This window comes from Rissa tridactyla, chromosome 1 (genome assembly GCF_028500815.1).
Source record: "Rissa tridactyla isolate bRisTri1 chromosome 1, bRisTri1.patW.cur.20221130, whole genome shotgun sequence".
Taxonomy (NCBI): Eukaryota; Metazoa; Chordata; class Aves; order Charadriiformes; family Laridae; genus Rissa; species Rissa tridactyla.
In genome coordinates, this window is record NC_071466.1 from 103,206,537 (window position 1) to 103,225,621 (window position 19,085).

Here is a 19,085-nt window from a genome sequence, read left to right on the forward strand (position 1 = left end):
GATTTCAGATCAGTGGCCAATAAAACTTGTATCATAGCACTTCTGCACGCCAGTTATATTATATCTGAGTGTTTCACATTATATATGCATGAAGCTTGCTCTCTAGCTCTGCTGCACCACAGAATGCCAGAATACTGTTAGAGCAAGCACCTCTGTGTGAGGTGGGAAGAACTGCATCCAGCTTTCTTAAGACTGAAAGCTTTTGGGGGGAAGAAAGATCCTGTGGTTTTGCTTTTATTCAGGAAAACAAAGTCTACCTGAATGTGGTACAGTGGATAGATAATCTTGTACGCTTTAAAATGACAAAAATCCACCAACAAGACTTATGACTGCTCATGTGGAATGCTTTCCGGAATGCCTCCGGTAATTTATGTAAACTTGCTTTTAAGAGAGCAGCTGAGCTATGTTGCTTTGAAAACAGAACCTAAATACTTCTGGATGGTATATGTGACTGTTGGCAGTGCACCTGCCTGCACCATCCAAGGCATTGTGGCATCAGGCTTTTGTCAGCAGTGTATTACTTACGCATTTTTATGAATTCCTTTTTAGTAATTTTTGTCATACTTTTTCTACAGAAGGGATCCTTTTTAACCAGTTTTGCTAATATTTTAACTTTCAGGAGAAAAGTATGAGCTACATGCTGCAACCGACACCACTCCTAGTGTTGTCGTCCACGTATGTGAGAGTGACCAGGAAAACGATGTGGAAGAAGAAACAAAGAAACCCAAACCAAAAATTATTCAGACAAGAAGGCCAGATTATACTCCTACCCATTTAAGTTGAATTGCTGTTGTTTTTCCAGGGGTTACAAGTAGGCATATGCAAGGGAAACATTTACTGTGGAAACAGCAGGTCACAGATCTGGTGGAAACAGCAGCAGTTACAGTAGGAGAAATTCCAATATAAGTTTGCTCAGAAAAAAATATAGGAAGTTTCATCCTTATTTTTTGATGCTGCGGGTTGATGGATGTCATGAGTGTATTCCCATGTCACTGGGAACAAAAGATGGGCAGAAGATGACATTTTGAGACCTAACAGGACAAACTAGGTTAATTTTTTGGGGGTACTGTAGGCTGTTCCATTATAAAGCAACTGGGGAAAGCTTTCTTTGTTCTGACTTACATAAATCCTCAAACTACTAGGCTAGTCATTGTGTGGAGTACGTAGCGATAACAGAGCTGGGTTTAAAGATTAAAGTATGGGAATTCTAAACCTTTTTCTTATAATAGATTTTGTGCATGTGTATTCTTGGTCTTCTAAAGTAACTTTGCATTATTTTCTATAGTTTCTCACATGTTTCTGGAAATCTGGGAAATTGTTTAAAGTATTTATTATCTCAGCATCCTGGACTTACTACTAAATGTGTATATACATATATATTTATATTTGTTTTTATTAGCACTCATTTTCCAGCAGGCATACAATTTCTTCAGCACCTTATTTTGGTGCTATGTAACTTGTGCTTTTAAAACTTTAACCTTTTAAATGCCTATATAGGATTTTATCTGATAAAGTAATGGAAAAATGTGCAATAGGAAAGTTGTTTAAACAAGTTGATTTTAAATTATTTAAGTTTTTAAATAATTTATATCTTCAGTAACATTTGTTCGGTAGCTTTTGACTTTCTCATTTGGAAAAAAAAAGTATTCTTAAATGTATAAATAAAGCTAATGTTGCATATTCACAGCAATGTAATTTTTCAGTGAAAAAAAGATGGTAATGGAGAGACACGAACTCCATGCAGTATGTGGATCTGCATTGTTGTGAGCAAAGGTTTAACGGTGATTGAAAAATTGCACACGGTGTGTAGAACAGTGAAGAGAAATGGAGTGCCTTTTCCTCGTTCATTCCTGATACGAACTGTTCTACAAGCTGCACACTTGTATCTTTTTCTACTGGCTTTGTATGTCCATAAATACAAAATTTCTTAGCTTTGCATCCAAAGTAAGCTGGTATTAGAGATGCTTAATGCCAAGTAATGATGCATACTTAAGTAATGGGTATATGTGGGAGAAGCTTTAGGGGTTTTTATATGTTAGTGTTTTAAGGCAGTAGCTCATGACATACAAGTTTAGAGGAAAAAAGACGGCAGAAGTGTATTTTATTACTTGTTTTTTAAAATGGAGATCCTCACTTTGAAATAGGCTTCAGTATTTTTTTTTTTTAAGAGATAGTAACTCATATCTGTGGGAAAATATCACAGTTTTAGAAAGGGGATGTTTGAATCTTCTCAACATGTTTTTAGAAATCAAAGTGTGGTTCTCTGTGGGTTTACTTTTGCCACAGTTGGTTTGAGAATAAGTTTTGTAGCTGGAGTTAATACAAAGAAATCCATTTGGTGCCATTTGAAGCAAACATTGACTTAAATACCCAGGCTCACACCTTGTTTTTTAAACAAATAATATATTTTAAAAAGTAAGATGTCTAATGAAGCCATTCCAAGCTGTGGTGCAGTGTAAACATGGTGTTATTGAAGGCCTGTCATTGTCCTAGGCATAATAGCAATTGATATCCTGTGACTACAGAGAGCGGGAATATATTGAACTTGAGTAATGTTTGCAGTTATGATCTTGTTTTGATTGGTATGCCCTGTAAACTGAAACAAACACTGGTACTTGGTGTCTGTCTTGGACCTAACTCAAGTGGCACTCTCCATGTTAGCAGTGTCAAGAAGAGCTAATGCCATGTATTGCTGGAGCCGTGTTTTATCGACATGGGGGTGCATAAGGTTATTTTGTGTTACTAAGGTATAACAATCAGCTGGATACATGTACTACTGATTAACACGCAAAATAAATAAAATGGAGAGAAACTTTGTAGGTTTGCCACAACTGCCTTTAAGCCTTTCCAAGACTTTTTCCATGTTTCTCAAATTACTGCTGGACTTCACTTCATTCAATTTAAAATTGTTGGAATAATTCCTGTGTTGTCCTTTTTCAATCTTTCCATGATTACCAGTTTAAGCAGCAGCTTTGCATTAGAAGCCCCGGTAGTTGCTGTTGTGTTTCCTAGCAATCCTAAGAAAGCAGCACTACCTTTCAATTAAAAAGAACAGAATGTTAAATACCAATATGGTTTTTGTCATTTTAGTACACTGACATCTACCTAATAAGGTGGGCACTAGAAACCATGGAAGTCTTGGGATGGTTACAGTGTGTTTTCCCCCCTCTGATGGTAACTGTAAACAAAGGTTGTGAGACAGTAACTTGCCTGTCTTCCTGGTTGTATATCCTGGCTTGTGCCACCTTCTGTTATCATCACTACAGTGTGCTGCTTGCTTTTTCTTTGTTTTGTTTTGGTTTTTTTTAATGTTCAAATGAATGCTTAGTTGGTATTTTATACGGTTGTATAGTATGGGGCATATTTAAATTAAAATATTTTGTTGTCTTCTTGTAAATGTCATGGTATTTATGCACGGAACTAGTTGAAGATTTTGCACCAAAGTCGGAACTTTAAGATTCCAAGTACTTCTGATTTGAAAAAGGTAAGAATAGTGCCCTAGGTCGGTCACATCCTTACCAAACAAATGAATTTATTCAGAGTAAAGCTTTCCAGCCTCCTGCTCAAGAGACTTGCATGATCTCAGTGGAAGTATGAGAATTTACTAATGAGTAAAATACAGTCCAGAATATTCCAATTAAAAACTGATACTTCTGTGCCTGAAGTTGATGTGCTTTCTAATAAAGGTGTCAACATCTTATTATTCTATAATAATGCCTGTGCATTCATAATATCCTTACCAGTTTTCTTCTACAACATGAATAATTCTATTTTAAAGCCTTTGGAATATGAAAATATATCAGCATATAAATGGCTTTCCCTAGTAACTGTAAGCCTTTTGTGTTGCAAAACATGTTAAGCAAAAATGCATTGAAGGCTTCACTCTCGATATAGACAGAAATCCTGTCATGGCAGAAAGCAGTTATTCATATTAATGCTTATCATTCTTCTCTACTTATGACTGGGAAGCATTGATGTTTGTAAGAAAGTGTTCTATACATAGAAATGGTTTGAAGTAGCAAAGGGGTGCTGCATGCAGGCCCATGCAGGGGAATTCCTGCACAGAGTAACAGAAATAGCTTGGTCCTCGAGTGATCTAACAAAAGATAGAAGGTGAAATAGCAATTCCAACTGAGCCATCCTGCTTTACATAGACGACCTCATGTCTTTTTTTTTTTTTTTTGGAAGTATAGTTCATGTTTTATTGTTTGCCCTCTGCATAAGGGTAGCATGCACAATCTCCATAAATCTGTAAGTAATCACTAGCATTTGTCATTTTGCAAGACTTGTTGCCAGCTTAGAGATACACATTCCCATCACCGGGTTATGCCTTTGTGCATGCATTACTATATTAAGGACTTCACTTGATACCAAGGTGAATTCAGCAACTAAAGTTTGTTTTTAATCAGGGTTTGTTTTTTTTTTTCAGAGCAGCAACAAGTGCAGTAACTTTGGTATTTGAAATACTGGACAAGTGTATTAGTTTTTCTTCTCGCATAGTCCAGACTTGTTAAGGGTGGGGAAGGAATGAACACCAGCAGCTCACTCTCATACCATTTTAACAGTTACAGCACGGATTTTTGCCATAGGCATAGTCACCAGCCTATTCAAGTTTTGCTTTGTCACACTAGAAAGAATGTCTTGGGGAAGACAAGTTCTTTAACTTGAACTTGTTATTTGTATCTATAAAGCTTGCTTGCTTGTTCTGGTGTGTCCAGAATTCTCACCCAGTTCCAAACATAGAAGATGATAGCAAGGGGTAGACTTTTACTCTAGACATAGACTAAGTTCAGAAATTCGCTTACTAGGTCTTGGGTTCAGTTGTTGCACTACCTCTATCGTCTTTGCTTCTATCCTGGCTCGCCCAACACACTTTAGAAACATTTTGCAGAAAATTATACCTGCGTAATGCTTTTAATAATTTGGGCTTGGATGTCTAAAAAGAAGAAAACAAAGCAACCGATAATAACAAAGATAAGACATCCTCCAAGATACTGTACATTACAGTGAATAAAGTGAGACCACAAAGGTGACTTGACTGATGTGTAGATGACAGGATGGATCTGGCAGGACTGGATTTATCTTCTCTGACAAAATTTCCTGTGATAAAGTAGTGACTATCACACTTGAAACTGTTTGTCAGTTACCTGGTCTGTATTTATGTATCTAAAATTACAGAATCACAGAATGGTAGGGTTGGAAGGGACCTCTGGAGATCATCTAGTCCAACTCCCCTGCCAGAGCAGGGTCGTCTTAGAGCAGGTTGCACAGGAACGTGTCCAGGCAGGTTTTGAATGTCTCCAGAGATGGAGACTCCACCACCTCCCTGGGCAGCCTGTGCCAGTGCTCTGGCACCCTCAAAGTAAAGAAGTTCCTCCTCATGCTTAGGTGGAACTTCCTATGCTCAAGTTTGTGCCCGTTACCTCTTGTCCTGTCCCCGGGCACCACTGAAAAGAGTCTGGCCCCATCCTCCTGACGCCCACCCTTTAAGTATTTGTAAGTGTTGATAAGGTCCCCCCTCAGCCTTTCTTCATAAGAGAGGTGTTCCAGTCCCCTAATTATAGCATCTCTGTCATTCATCTTGCTTGCTTTTTTTTTCCTTTTTTTTTTTTTTTTGAGTAACTGGGAATTGTTTTTTACAGTGGTATATTTCACCTGAGGTATGAAAAGAAAGAAAATGATGGGAGTTTAAGTATGAAAGGTTGACCAGGGGGAGGAAGAGACAGAGGCTCCAAGTGGCATGTTGTCACTTCTGGCAATCATGTCGCCCATTCTGTTTCGGATTTTCTGCCTCCCAAAGGCAAGGTCAAAAAGCTCCAGTTCTTCCTAATGTTGCTTCCTGCTCCCACTCCTGCCCTTCTTCCACAAAGTATTATTCCATGTTTGCAAAGGATTTGAGAATCTCTGAGGTTTACAAGGATTTCCTAGGTCTTCTTTCTGAAATCACTTTTACCCAAGGATAGGCATAGCTCAGTGCCTGTGGCTTCAGAACTTTGTTACAGGCTTTACAAAGGTTTTGCAAGGGTCTTGTACGCTGGTAGCACAGCATGGGAAATTTTTCAGTAGTCTCCAGTCTGGTGCTGATCTTGCTGCTAGATTTCGAGTCTGTCAATAATTACTTTCATATTTGGAGTGATTATGTATTTATAGCTTGCACTTGTTAGCTCAATCCTTTTTAGAAAGTGTGAATTTGCTGGGGTGGGATTTTGGGGTTTGTGTCGTTGTCCCATCTTCAAATCTTTCTTCCATTTTACCTTTTATTTGGGTCTTTTTTCCTACATATTGGACTTCGTTGTGTACCATGTACCAAGCAGGTCCTTTTAACTCCTCAGCTTTTACTTTTGACTTTGTTTGTGTGGACTTGCCTACGCTTTGGTCGTGTGCATGTTTTCTTGCTGCTGAGGTTGTGCCAGGAACTCATTTCATTTGCGGTTTCATTACTACCGCGTCCTGCCTCAAGGAAACCTTTAAGTGCAACTAAGAATTTTTCCTACATTCACCTAATGCCCAAGGTGTCATGTCCTTCATTAATCCTAATGAAATGATACCTGATTTTCTGTTTGCTCTGTGTCGCATGTTTCCTACTGTCATACGTACATGCTTATCCTTTATTTTGCTGGTGCAGACAGTTGTACTGTGTTCTGATGCCATGCATTTGTAACTGGCCATGCCATAATTAATTCCCTGTCTCATCAGGTGTGTTGTGATACCTTCAATACCTCTGTAGGTCTGGGAACAAGTCAGACTCACGCGTGGGATGCTGGCAGCCATCTACCACTGTCTAAACCTCTGGATGGTGCCTTGTAAATGGTGCCTGTCCCACTCTTCCTGAGTCCAGTGAGGAGAAGCTCATTCAGGGATAAACAAATGTGCAAAGAGCCCTGGAATACTGATAGGAGTTTGACTCGTGTATCTCTTTTTTTTTTTTTTTTTTTTAATGTGTATCACCTATTAATTAATTCTCAACTTACACTTGTTATTCAGGATAGACTTGTTATATCAGAGTACTTGCACTTGATACTGCGGATTTCAGTGGGTAGCCAGCATTTTGCGCACAACTCCATTGTTTCCAAATCCATTTTGTTCAGTTTCATCTCAGGAGCCTCACTCTTCGAGTTAAAGGTTTTACAAAATAGGGCTAATTGAGGTACTGCAGAAATCTAGATGAAGAGGTAGAAAATATATCTGTCTTTGAGTCTTTTGTGCCACTGAGCGTTATTTCTCTTGACTGTTTGGAGTTACTCTGATATCAAGCCTATAAAAGTGCTAACGAGGAAAAGCTAAAGAGGTCCTTTAAGTGTCATTCAGGTAGACGTTACCGTTATTTGAATCAATTTCTTTTGTGGGAATGGGGTGAGCTTTTTGGGGTGCTAGGGGTGCTGCTAGGACTAGGCATGTTCTTTGAGCTCTCTTCCTCTGTGCATTTCAGTGTTTGGAAGTTTATATTGTGGTCTCTGCCCAAATCCTATTGTTACTTTCCCATCTCCCTTACATCATGCACTTATGTCCCCTGATTCTTATGATATTTTCAACCTTTTCTGTAATAGTTCTTTAAAAGCTTTAAAATACATCTTTCAAAACCTGACAGGCTTTTAAATGGATTTTCGGTGAAGTCATCTTAGTGTCGTTTCCTTACAGGGTCTCTCTCTTGTCCAGAAAATTAAATAAAATAGTCTGACTTTCTCATAAAGTGCATCTGTAGTATTCAAAAACTAAATGGGAGATGACCAGCTCATAGGAAGTGGCCATTTCTTGTTAGAGTGTTACAAGTCTTTGGGTAACTTTCAAAGGAACTTAAGTGTTTAAGCTTTACAGACTTTTATGCTTTTATTTTGTGATTCAGTGTACAAATGAAATTATAGATGGTTCTCAGTGAGTTGCTAACTTGTATCAGGCTGTTTTAGGAGGTCCAGAGAAGCACTGTGAACTAGAGATCTTGAATTAGGTTGTAACTTGCAAGTCAGCTTTTGTTTGAGAAAGCTATCAGAATTTGGACTTCAAAAAAAAAAGTCAATACTGCTTAGTATACTAGAACTCGGTTTAAAAGAGTCAATAGGAATGCTTTGGAAAATAAGGAAGTGATCTTGTATAATCTCTAAAAAGAGATCCTGAATCTTTGTTGTTGTTGTTTAATTTCTAAAATGCAGTGTTCTGGGTTGCTTTTTTTCCCCCCTTTTCCCTCATTCTTCTCCTTTCCATTAATCAATTTGGGTGCTGTATGATTTGAATAATTACCTGCATCCTAACTTGAATGCAGTTCCCCACAGAATTGTGCGTCTACTTTTTGGGGTGGGAGGCAGGGGACACTTGTGTGATTAGAGCCTTTAAAGCATAACTAAATTGTTAATTTCAAGGTACAAGGAGGTGCCCATAGGTGGAGCTAAATATCAAGCAATGTCATTGCATACTACTCAATGAAACTGAAAACGCAAAACTCAACCTCCAGCTAAGGCTCCCATCGCAATAGCAGATATTGAAAAGAAATAATTTCACTATTAGGTTACGAAAGTCCAGCATTCTTTGTCTCTGATCCCTTTGAATATAGTAGATTTGAAACTTATCTGTGGTGTATAGGAAATCTTGTTGCAAAATACTTTTTAAAGGTAATCATGAGCCATTTTAGCAGTAAATTGCGGTGTGGCATGCTGTGCTCTGCTTAATTTCATTGATATCACTCATAAGAAAAAGTTGACATATGCAAAGTGTTTCAATCAGCCTGCTAACAAATCTTTGCTTTCAGGGCAGGTGGACTACTGGAAGATAGCTAGCAGTTCAGTCTCACATCTCAACTTGTTAGAGGGCCACAAGGATGCAGTACAGGTTTTAAATGGAATGCGTGCCTAATATTTCGCGGTAAGGTTGCTTCCAATGCTTGAGTAACTTTGTGCATCTCTGGGTATCCCTGTATGCAAGTAACATGGGGTTACTCCGAATGATTAAAGCATTTTGTACGTGGGCTGTTTATGCTGGGGTGTAGCGGTTCAGTAGAGAGAAGTTGGGTTTTTTTTGTCACTGAAAGTTGTCACTGCAATACTCAGGTAACAGCAAAAGCAAGTTATAAAAGGCTGGCCGTTGCAGGCTTGCAGTGATGGTTAATGCTTGTAACGTTGCAGATGTCTATCATAGAATCATTTAGGTTGGAAAAGACCCTTGAGATCATCGAGTCCAACCATCAACCCCACTCTACAAAGTTCTCCCTTACACCATATCCCCCAACACCACATCTAAACGAGTCTTAAACACATCCAGGGATGGTGACTCCACCACCTCCCTGGGCAGCCTATTCCAGTGTCTGACCACTCTTTCTGTGAAGAATTTTTTCCTAATGTCCAGCCTAAACCTACCCTGCTGCAGCTTGAACCCATTCCCTCTTGTTCTATCGCTAATTACCTGTGAGAAGAGACCAGCACCAACCTCTCTACAATGTCCTTTCAAGTAGTTGTAGAGAGTGATGAGGTCTCCCCTCAGCCTCCTCTTCCTCAAACTAAACAGTCCCAGCTCCTTCAATCGCTCCTCATAGGATTTATTCTCCAGGCCCTTCACTAGCTTTATAGCATACCTTTTCAAGCTAGTGTTACCCTAACTCTGGTATATAAGCACGCCAGCTCAAAGGAAGTGTAACCAGCAGTGAAGCTACCTGTTAAAAGTGGGGTATAATTTTTATGCCAGAGGATGGGAACTATCATCTGAGGTGTAGTTCTGCTTGTATCACATTCATCATTTGCTGTACCAGCTGCCCCAGCCTAGCTTTGTGCCATGTAAAAGAGTAAAAATTGCTAGTGTTATGTAGCCATTAGATGTGTTTAAAGTATTATGAGAAAAATTTTGAACTATTTTGGTCAACTTTTCTTCTTAAACCCGTTTGCTTTAAAGGGGCACGCAAGCGCACCCGCTGTGAAAACTTCCTGGTTACAAATGTAAAAGGTGAAGTTCAGGTGCACAGCTCCTTGTGGCCACTATATAAAGCGATGCTAATTCACAGGGTGTGTCTGACTTGCATCCAAAAGCATTTCTTAACGTGAGTTACTGTCAGGCTAATACAAAGAGGACCAGCTACATAAAGTGCCTTTAACAGCAGCGGGGAATTTTTTTTGGCCTTTTCCAGGATTGGAGCTGAACCGTGTTGGATTGAGCCTTTGTTATGATAAGTAAAGTAATGATCAGTTTATTGATCTTGTTTGAGCTGGGGAGATATATGACTTGGCATAAAAAGCAGTTGCACGGCCCTCTGTACCTCTTGTTTTCCATTCTTAATGTTTTGCCCATTCCGTAAAACGAAGTTTAATCACGCTGGCCTGGCGTGGCTCGAAGCAGCAAGTGCTGAGGCACTCGTTGCGCTCTGCGGTGACTGCAATGGTTCGCGTGCTGAAGAGCTTCTGTGTATTAGACCGGGGGGGGACTCACCCTTGATTTGGCTGGTCCCTGCTCGGTGCAGACAAACAAAGCAGGAGTCAGCTGGCGCTTTACTAGAGCAAACGCGTGGAGATTTTGTGCTCGTTTCTTTCTCTAGAAAACATCAGATCTTGTAGTGTTTGTTAGTATCTTCTCAGATGTCCCTCTGGTATTTTATGTCCCGTTCAAACATTTCTAAAAAGGCTGTTTCTGATCTCTTGAGAATTGCAGAAACGGGCAGCCAGTGAACAATAAAGGCTGCAAGGAAATTTCTGTTCAGCCAAGTAATTATTTCTCAAACATATATTTTAGATGCTTTGTGTGTATTCCATACCTCGTTGGGAGGGGAGAGTATGCAAAGAGAATACCGCTGCTGATGTCGCTCTTGCGAGAGGGAATTGGAGTATCTTCCTTGTTCTGATACTGAAGGTCAAAACTATTGCATGTCATAACGTGCAGTGTTCTGGCTGAAGGCAAATGGGCAAGTTGGTGATGAAGGACACCTGGAAGGACTTTTACTTCTCGTAAGTGGGGGGAGGAGAAAAAAAAAGCTGCAGGGAAAAGTCTTGCCTGTAATTGCTTTTCCAGTCTATGTAAGGTGGCTCTGTCTGAAACAAGGTAGCTGCCTGAGCTGTCTTAACATACACTTGTTAGATATACCGGAGTTATTCTAAAGACTGAAAGGGTCAGGCTTCTATTTCTGCAGCCAAGCACAGGATTTCATTCAAAGAGATGGAAAAGGCTTCCAAGAAGAGGTTTTGTATGGTGAAGGCCATTGCTCCAGAAGTGCTTTTTTTTTTTTTTTTTTCCATGAAATTTCCTGTGTTGAGATTTTAAGGAAGAGCAAGCAGCAGTCAGACTGAGACAGCGGGAGCATGATGTGATGGAAAAGGTGGTAAGAGGCAGAGGGAAGACAGAAGGAAATCCTAGGGGCAGGTAAACTGATTTGGAATTAAGAAACTGGGAGGAAGTGTGAACACAGAGCAGCTGTCACTAAGTGTCTTGCTGATTTGCTGCTGTACTTGAGGTGGTTGTGTGATCTGTGACCTGATCCATGACTAGATCCGAGCCACTTCAAGAACTACAAGGCAGGTGTGTGGGGAAATGGGTGAGGGCAGTGGGGACACTGTCCCTCTGTGGCTCCTGGATGAGAAGATGGTCTCACCAGGCCACACCTGGGACTCCGCCACCATCATTTCCCCTGTCTGGGCTAGTCAGCAGGTGGCTGAGTGTCAGGTCATTCACTTCTGCCTGTGTCCTAACCGGGATGGCCAGCAGCAACTGCAGTTGTTGTTCTTGGTCATGAGAGGGTCACCTTGTAGCTTGGAGTGTGAGGCAGCTGGATGCCTGCCCTGGCTCCTTGGCTTATGCCAGGCCTGCATTAGGAAAAGGAGAGGCAAAAGATTCCTGAGGCTGAGATGAGGAAGGAACCAAAACAGGGAGAGTTTGACACAGACGTGGGAGCAAGCTTGGCTCAGACTTCCTCTGCCACCACTCCTCAGTGCCCCCACGTATGCCTCCTTATGGTGGACACAACAGTCCTCCAGCTTCTTCATATCCACTGGCAACGCTACTGCTGTAGGGACCATCACACCGATCCTCTTTGTTATAGTAGCTCTGATCCAGCAGCTGGACCTGTGCCCCTGGCATGTCACCTTCCTCTCCCAAAACACATGCTTCGCATCGCCAGGTTCCTCACGCAGCACCAGGTACTTCTCAACTCCCTGCCCTCCTCCTAATTTTTGAGGTGCACAGAGAGTAAGCCTCTGCTTTCTTATGCTCCAGTTGCATATCTGTATTTCACTGACCTTCCTTCACCACTTGAACTTGAACCACTGGCCTTACCAGTCACGGTGCTGCTGATCAGGATCTCTGCCTTTCAAGGTTCAGCCAAATACAACTGTGGTGGTATTTTTAAAAATACGAGTGAATATAATTTCTTAGATTATTTTTAAAATTAAGGATTTATGCTTTAAGGAGAATACAAATTCAGTCTAACAGCAGGTTACACTCATGTACAGAGTACACTCGTGTTCTGTACTATATAGCTGAGTTCGTCATCTGAAGGACCGGTGTTGCTGCACCGTAAGGAAGTCCACTTAGATGCAGTGTGCTCATAATAAGCAGGGAAAAGCCAACCTAATGATGCTGGGGGACTAGTAGTGTGAGCGCAGACTTCTGCTGCCTTAGATCAATGGGGAAAGGTGACATGGAAAAGTTCAGGCTCGTGAAAATAATGCAGTTTATGCTGTGGGAAATCTTCAAGAAGGGACATGGGGCTGTTGTACCTGACAGTAAGGTCTTGAATTCATTTAGGTGGGTCACAGCTAGGTATTCAGTTTGAAGTCTTAGATGTACTAAACAATTTACGTTATTTAAAAAAAAACCTAAACGAATGCCCCAAGAAATTTGATGAGTAACCATGAATTTCCTAGGTATCTTCAGCTCTGAATACTCTCTCCTTCCAGGGCAGCGTTATAGAGTGGAAACTTTGACGCCGGCTTAATTATAGGGTAATGCTTCTATATAATATAGCTCCTGTAGGTAGGTCAAAAAGCTTCCTGGGCACAGTACAGTGTTCCAGCATGTACTTGTTGAGGCGCAGTTCTAATGGTGCTCTGCTGATTAAGGAGAATGGTTTAAGCAGTCAAAATTTTTACATGAGATTAAAAAGATGGTGCAGTACATTATGCTGTTAATCTCTCTGGCAAATTGTGTTGTGTGGGACAGACACTTAGTAAGAACTTTCCATCCTTTGTCAGCCTGTGGAACCATCTGGGGAAGGGACTAACACCATTTTGGGGGGGTGTTGTGCTGGTTAGTAGTAATACCTGATCTTTCCTCGCCATAGAGTGTGGCTATGAATTAACTTATCCATGTGTCCTGTAACTTCCTTCTGTTCCCAAAGGTTTAGTGCTCAGTACTTGATCTCTCTGCCCTTACCTCCTTTCTACATCCGACGCATTGCCGGAGCCACATTGGGACTCATTTTATGTGTAGCCCAGTTTCCGTGTTGGAGAATGTCAGTAGGGAACAAGGTGTCGCTGTGTGGTTTTAGGGGTGTGTTGCTCATCAGATATCAGGGTTGCTGAAGGCTGTGGCAGATGTGTGGGCTGCAAGGAGGGAAGAACAACTGCTCAGGTTAAAAGATATGATTAATTGTTGTTCACCAAAGTTCACAATGATGCACGCGCTTTGCAAACACCAGGCTCCAGAAGGTCTCTGTCTCAAGCAACTTCGAGCTACAGCGTTAGCAGGGAGGACCAAGACACCCAGGCATGTGAGAGGAGACACTGAGGAGGCCAGAAAGAAGTACTGATTGAGGATGAGTGAGGTGTCAACAGCCCCAGTCTATGGCTTGGCTCTGAGCTCCCCGGTGTGGAGGAAGCTCTCAGAGCTATTTAAGAGAACGCTTAAAAAATTAAGTCCTACTGGAAATCAATTTCTTATACCCTGGGGTGGATGAGAATTGATCTAAATTCTGGGAAATTGTGCCACCTCTGCAGGCTGGATGGCGCAAGGCGGTGGTGAGCGGCGAGAGGGAGGGTGTAGGCAGCCCATGCCGGCGTTGCTCGTTTCCTCAGCAGTAGATGCCTTCACTTGGCCAGCTGAGTCACGCAGTATTGCGTCTGCATCTAAAGAGATGCTGTCTGCTGTCAGAGAAGGAAATGCGCTGAAGAGATGCATTAGCTCTGCTCCACGCAGGGTAACTCATTACAGCCCGAGGACTTGCTAGCGGAGGCGTCGCTTATCGCCTAGGGTGAGCGAGAAGTGAAAGGTTGCCATTTTGCTACTGTTAGTCAATCTGAACAGCAGCATGGTCCCCAGTCGTTGTAAAAACATGCGCTTCCTCAGCTGACATTGCAAAAATCACCGAGCCTGGAGCTCAGAATGGCAGACTTCTGCCAATGACACCACAACTTGGCTGGCTACGAGGCTGCTCGCTGTCTGCAGATGCTAGCTATTTCGCTTCCAAACGTCTCAATTTCCCTGTGCTCCACTTGATTGCATGCTGCCAGATGGCGCAGCAAAGTCTGCACCAGCTCCACAAACAAACGCCACAAAGAGGGCTTCAGACAGAAACCATGTGGAGAGCTTATACTGCAGGTAATCCTGCCGTCTGGCCAGGTACGTGGGGCTTCCATGAGAAGACGATAAATAGCCAGGCACAGGAGAGGTCCTTGCTAGTGCCTCTAATGGGGTCAAAGGAATAAAGAGGCCTTTTCTTTATCGGAGACCAGAAAATCACTGTGGAGCTGGGAAGCAAAAGGAGGGAGGGAAATGCGCATGGGAAGTGTCCTGCTTTCCAGGAACACTTCTGCCGTTTTATGGGGGTTTTTTTTGGAGCACCGAAGAAATCCAACTGGAGAGTGGGTAATACATAAGAAAGCAAGTTTCCTTCATCCTGCTGCTTCTGGAACAACTGGCTTAAAAATATCTATTATAGGTGAAAATTATATGCTGCAGTGATTAAGCTTTTAAAGTGCTTTTAAAGCATTTGGTAGAAAATATAGGATGACTTTTTGATGCATGGACAAGGTCTGTTCACAGAGGTCTGAATTCTTTTCAAGCTCCATGTCCCAGTCTGTCTAGCCCCGCAGGATTTCAGGGTATCACCAGAGGCCCATAAACACATCAGAAAACAGACTGCATTAAACCCCTGAGCTCATCTACCGTTGAATCATGTCCACGCTGGCTGCCTTGGCGCCACAATGAGCTGGCTCCACTGTAGGCCAGCCTTTGCATTTGGGCCAAGTCCAAACCTGTGAGCATCCAGCCTCTTGTGATCGTTTCCTTTAACAGCAAATCAGACACCCGCGTTGTGCGTCAAAACGGGCATCAAAGCTCTACCTGGTGCGGCAGATGGATCCTCAAGCACCAACAGCTGCTTGCAAATTTTCTGTTTCCATTATCTCCTAAGCAAGCGCATAACTTTCCCCTTGGGGAGGTGGGAGGGAGGGGGAGAGCCCGTACACTTTGCCAGGCCCCTGGCAGGTTCAGGTTCCCCAGTGAGCACTTTTAACCCGGCAGGCATCAAGCTCTTCCAACTAGAAGCCACGCTTACAGCTGCCGGCAAAAGTTTTTTCCGGTGGCGAAAGCTGCACTTAGCGGCCTGAAAACCTTTTCATTGTAACTTGCAGATTTGAAGCTGCAAAGTGCTACTCCCTGCCCTTCCCATCAGTGCGATCCACTTCTATGACTATTAAAAATGGAATTAAAAAGATATTTGGATGACTTCACCCGAAGATTTTTCCAACCAGGGAAAATCCGTTCTCTTTGTTTCTTAACACTTCAAAGGGTCAGAACTAGAGCTGCAGAACTTCTCCCCTCCTTTTCACCTTTGGCTGCAATGTCCTCACTGCCAGGTGGAGGAGTACACTGGGAGCATCTTAATGGGAATTACCCCATATCTTTGTTTCTTTTTTTTTTTTTCTATCTATAATTACTTGTTGGTACAGAAAATGGAGCAGAAGAGATGTCCCTATGCGTGTGCAACCACAGAAATGGTGATAGATGTGTGCTGGGAGTCCTTGTGTTCCAAATCAACATATTTCCACGTTTTTCACCTCAGTTAACAGCATATTATCAAACACACTGAAATGCCAAGGGATTTTTACTTGGAAGACTGAACAGAAGGCTTTTGTGTTTGGTTTGCTCTGGGTGGAGTTGGGAGGGGTGGGTGGGGGAAGCACTTTTTCCCCTTTTAGGTGAGGAAAACCCCTCTGATTATTTGCACTTGCCGTGCTCTGAATGCAGCTTGCTTTGTTGGGTGATTGCTGTGTGGGCAGGTAGGTAAATTCTGACCCACCTTGGAAGAAAAAGAAGCTTTGGTTTGACACATCTGGCTGGCATTAGGTGCTCTACAGAGAACAGTGTCCGGGTGTCAGCCCTGTGAGCTGCCCAGAGGCTGGCCTGCGGGTGCCCGCTGATGGAGACGTGCCTTGTGGCAGGTGGCACAGGCACCCAGCTCAGGGTTGTGGGTTTGTTTGGTTTTTTTTTTTGTTTTTTTTTTTTGTTTTTTTTTTTTTTTAAAAAAACCCCATCAATTTCTGTGTTTTTCAGACTACTGGATCAGTTTATGCGAGTGTGGTGTAAGGGCCCTTGCTGTCATTTGGAGGTAGCTAAGTGCCTGGAGTCCTGTCCTGGGGTTCCTCTGGTAGAAAGAGAACAAAAGGATCGTCTCTGTCCAGAAAGTTTGGTCGTACCAGGTCTCCTTGCTTTATAGTTGCTTTTGCCTTGCTGTGACCTTTACTTGGGTGGAGGTCCTGCCTACTGGCAGCAAGGTGGCTCTCACTGAGCCTGTGCTGAATGCAGCAACTCATAAATTAAATCTACCTAAAAACCTGTTCTTTAAACCTATTTTTATAATCTGTAAAATCTGATGGTTGTTCAGCCTACAGAAAAGAAGGCTCTGGGGAGACCTTGTAGTAGCTTTCTAGTATCTGAAGGGGGTCTACAAGAAAGCTGGAGAGGGACTGTTTGCAAGGGCATGTAGTGATAGGACAAGGTGTAATGGTTTCAAACTGGAAGAGGGTAGGCTTAGATTAAATATCAGGAAGAAATTCTTTACCGTGAGGGTGGTCAGGCACTGGAACAGGTTGCCCAGAGAAGCTGTCGATGCCCCATCCCTGGAAGTGTTCAAGGCCAGGCTGGATGGGGCTTTGAGCAGCCTGGTCTAGTGGGAGGTGTCCCTGCCCATGGCAGGGGGTTGGAACTAGATGATCTTTAAGGTCCCTTCCAACCTAAACCATTCTATGATGGCCATGCAGCAGAAAGGAAACCTCTAAACAGGAGGATCAAGTCACAGGAAAGCGCTCAGGCAGAATTGCAGCAGCTCTTGGGACTGTGTTGCCTCAGCACTGGGATGAACATACACCAGCTTGACCCGGCCTGCGGTAGAAGGTGTTAAAGGATGAGGCTCTCTCTCCATCACCAGCCGTCTCTGGTGTGGAGCTCTTACTGCAAAGAGGGCATCTGCAGCCTCATCAGTGTGTGTATTTAGTTTTGGCATTAATATTATTACCCTAAGCAGATGACCTATGACCTCTAAATTCCTTCCGGATACCCAGTGGCTCAATTTTAAAAACAAAGCGTACAGAAAGGTGACCTTAGAAGCAGGCTAAAATAAGAATTTCGTGCTACTGCAATATCTAGATAGTGACATGTGTTGCTGCCTGACCTGGCATGCACTTCCTTCTGTTTGTTTAGTTGTGAGTATGTGTAAATGTGTAAATGTTTGCAAAGTGATTTGATGTTGATCTTAGTCAAAAAAACCCAACACTAAACAACTTTACTTCCGTAAAGTGTAAAAATAACAAAAATTGCCTTTGACCGAATGTATGAAAAGTCACAGTCATCAGTTTTTTCCCTCTGCGTCTGGATGCTCCTCTCGTTCGTGAGGATGCTGCAGTGAGTTACTGGGGTGCTGTGTGGCGCTGCCTGGGAGCAGCGGTGGCAGAAGCGGTGGCACAGGGATCTCTGGAGCTGGCAGAAGCAGGCAGGTGTGGGGCTCCCCTGAGCACCAGGGACTGGCAGTGCCTCTCCAGCCCTTCCCATCTGAAGTCCTGCGTACGCTGGAGAGGAGGTGTGGAGGCAGAACAGGTTTCCCTGGCCGCGAATCAGCCCTTCAGCAACTGTCAGGGTGCCCCTGTCTCGCAGAGACGAAGCCACCTCTGCTGAGACCGGCCTGTGCTGCTGCCACCACCAAAGGAAGAGGGGAGGTCTGGGCAGCCCTTGTTCACCAGGGACGTATTTTGTGTTGGGGAGGGGCTCACGTGCATGAGCAGAGTGTCTTGTGGGGCGTCAGGTGGTGGGGTGCAAAGGATGGGGAGCATCACTGGCTGGCTGCTGGGGAAGCAGCTGTGGGGCTGCATTCACAGGGCACCCGGACAAAGGAAACCCCGCTCCCACTTGAGGGTTTGGATGTCGCAGCTTTAACTAAAAAGGCAAGGGTTGATATCTTGGTTGTTTTTCTGTACGCTGGAGAGGTACTTGCTCTGTCATTTTTTTTTTGGAGTAACTGGGTCAATTTGAGTTTTGTTTCGTGTTGCTTTTAAGCAATTCTTGATGCCCTGGTTTATTCACTAGTGCAATGCAGGAGCATTCAGATTATAAACACCTATTGACATAACTGTGTGTGTGACTTTTTTTGGATGAGATTCAAAAGAAAATGAACCGTGGGAACATTTTTCTCTTCTGCGGAAACATAAGTGGTTAATTTTGAACTTGAGGTGTAGTGATGAGGTGAAATCAGGTGTGATAGAGTAAGCAAAAATATAGTTCTCACGCTACTGCTTTATCCTAGAAAGCTTTAAGGTGCACTTTTCTCTTTGACTTTTTTCAAGAGGTTGTCTCATCTCCAACAATTAAATCATGGCTGTCAACGTGTTTAATTAATTTGCCATCAGAAGCATTATTACATTTTGTGAAGGATGAGAAATGCTAAAGGTATAAAAGATCAGCTTCGCTAGAGTAGAGCTGAGTGGAGGAGAATTACAAAACAAAAAGCAGCATCTATGCAAAGGATTCAAGTATTCATCCACCTCCCAGCCTGTGTCATGGCAAGTCCCTCGTTATCCCTGATGCCGCAGTGTGAGCAGAGACAGACAAGGGGCATTGCACAGCAAATACCTGATTCCTCCTCGGCATTGCTGGGTGAGACCTGCTGCCTCTGGTGCCGGGCCAGGAGTGGC

General features: G+C 42.9%; 1 protein-coding gene across 2 annotated transcripts in view; it reads left to right on the top strand.

Annotated features, from left to right (window-relative positions):
* The window catches only part of RCAN1 (regulator of calcineurin 1), a 46,990-nt gene extending 39,137 nt beyond the window's left edge, over positions 1–7,853 (top strand). For both annotated transcript variants that reach the window (XM_054218665.1, XM_054218674.1), the window contains exon 4: positions 620–7,853. In XM_054218665.1, coding sequence (XP_054074640.1) covers positions 620–783 — 164 coding nt within the window. In that variant the 3' untranslated portion in view covers positions 784–7,853. The remainder of the gene's footprint in view (positions 1–619) is intronic.
* Positions 7,854–19,085: the final 11,232 nt, after the last annotated feature.